The sequence below is a fragment of the Primulina huaijiensis genome, unplaced genomic scaffold, assembly GCF_012295235.1.
Source record: "Primulina huaijiensis isolate GDHJ02 unplaced genomic scaffold, ASM1229523v2 scaffold206138, whole genome shotgun sequence".
Lineage (NCBI taxonomy): Eukaryota > Viridiplantae > Streptophyta > Magnoliopsida > Lamiales > Gesneriaceae > Primulina > Primulina huaijiensis.
The window spans coordinates 1-1,543 of record NW_027354351.1 but is presented as its reverse complement, the minus strand read 5'-3'; the positions used below and the strand labels follow the sequence as shown (position 1 = coordinate 1,543).

The 1,543-nt window shown below is 44.7% G+C and overlaps 1 protein-coding gene across 1 annotated transcript; it reads left to right on the top strand.

The window, feature by feature from the left end:
* Window positions 1–3: 3 nt before the first annotated feature.
* Window positions 4–1,411, top strand: LOC140966421 (uncharacterized; the record flags this gene model as incomplete). Its single annotated transcript, XM_073426710.1, has 3 exons — window positions 4–216; window positions 312–948; window positions 1,065–1,411. Coding segments are annotated over 3 exons (1,110 nt in total), but the record flags the coding sequence as incomplete, so codon positions are not given.
* Between the last annotated feature and the right edge of the window lie 132 nt (window positions 1,412–1,543).

The following is a 1,543-nucleotide window of genomic DNA, read 5'->3' as shown; positions in this document are numbered from 1 at the left end:
GCCAAGAGATTGGAAAAACTACTCAATACACCTGCCAGAATCTACTACAAATACGAAGGCGTTAGCCCAGCTGGCTCGCATAAAGCAAACACAGCGGTCCCTCAAGTCTGGTATAATGCGCAGCAAGGTGTCAAGAATGTGGTTACCGAAACTGGCGCTGGACAATGGGGGAGTTCTCTTGCCTTTGCTTGTGCCTTATTTGGGCTTAATTGTGAAGTAATGTACTTTTCTACTTGTTATTTCTGTTGTGGTCGTTGCTCCTTTGTCGTTGTAGCACTAGGGACAGTGTTAATGTTTGTTTACTGCTGCAGGTGTGGCAAGTCCGCACGTCTTATGATCAAAAACCATATCGTAAACTGATGATGGAAACTTGGGGTGCCAAGGTTCATCCTTCGCCTTCTGGCCTCACGAAATCAGGTCAGAGAGTACTTGAAAAGGATCCGTCGAGCCCTGGGAGTTTAGGAATAGCAATTTCTGAGGCAGTGGAGATTGCTGCTGCAAATGCTGACACAAAATACTGCTTAGGCAGTGTACTCAATCACGTACTTCTTCATCAAACTGTTATAGGCGAAGAGTGCATCAAACAGCTTGAGGCTTTTGGGGAGACACCGGATGTGATTATTGGTTGCACAGGGGGTGGATCAAACTTTGCAGGGCTCGTTTTTCCATTCATTCGAGAGAAGCTTAGTGGGAAGATTGATCCTGTTATCAGAGCCGTTGAACCGGAAGCCTGCCCCTCATTGACGAAAGGCGTGTATGCTTATGATTACGGTGATACAGCAGGGATGACTCCTTTGATGAAGATGCATACACTCGGGCACGATTTTGTACCCGACCCGATTCATGCTGGGGGTCTTCGGTACCATGGCATGTCTCCATTGGTTTCGCATGTGTATGAGTTGGGTTTTATGGAAGTGACATCAATGCCTCAGACTGAATGTTTCGAAGGTATGTTCCTCTTTCGTACACACTAGAATACAAAGTTTGAACTTGACCTGTGAGGTGAACGTGAATTATATGTATGATTCTATAACATATTAATTCTTGTGTTTCTGTATCTTTAGGTGCCATAAAATTTGCTAGGAGTGAGGGGTTGATAGCAGCACCAGAACCAGCTCATGCCATAGCTGCGACCATAAGAGAAGCTCTGCACTGCAGAGACACGGGCGAATCCAAAGTCATTGTCATGGCGATGTGTGGACATGGTCATTTCGATTTAACATCTTATGAGAAGTATCTGCAGGGATCTCTCGTTGATTTATCGTTTTCAGAGGACAAAATGCAAGCATCATTGGCTAGTATTCCCCGGCCAGTTCTTTTATGAACTCAACTAAAATGCGCGTATTGCTCCATTGTAAGATTTTGTTTGGTGCTGCATATTTGCCTTAATACTATAGTGGCTACTTTTGGATTCTTTTGTGTTCAATCGAATAGTTTACACAAAACGTGTTAGTTGTCCCACGTCGGTCGGATAAAATACCTGGGACTTGCATATATAGGCTTGGACAATCCTCCCCCCTTGAGCTAGCTTTTGGGGTTGAGT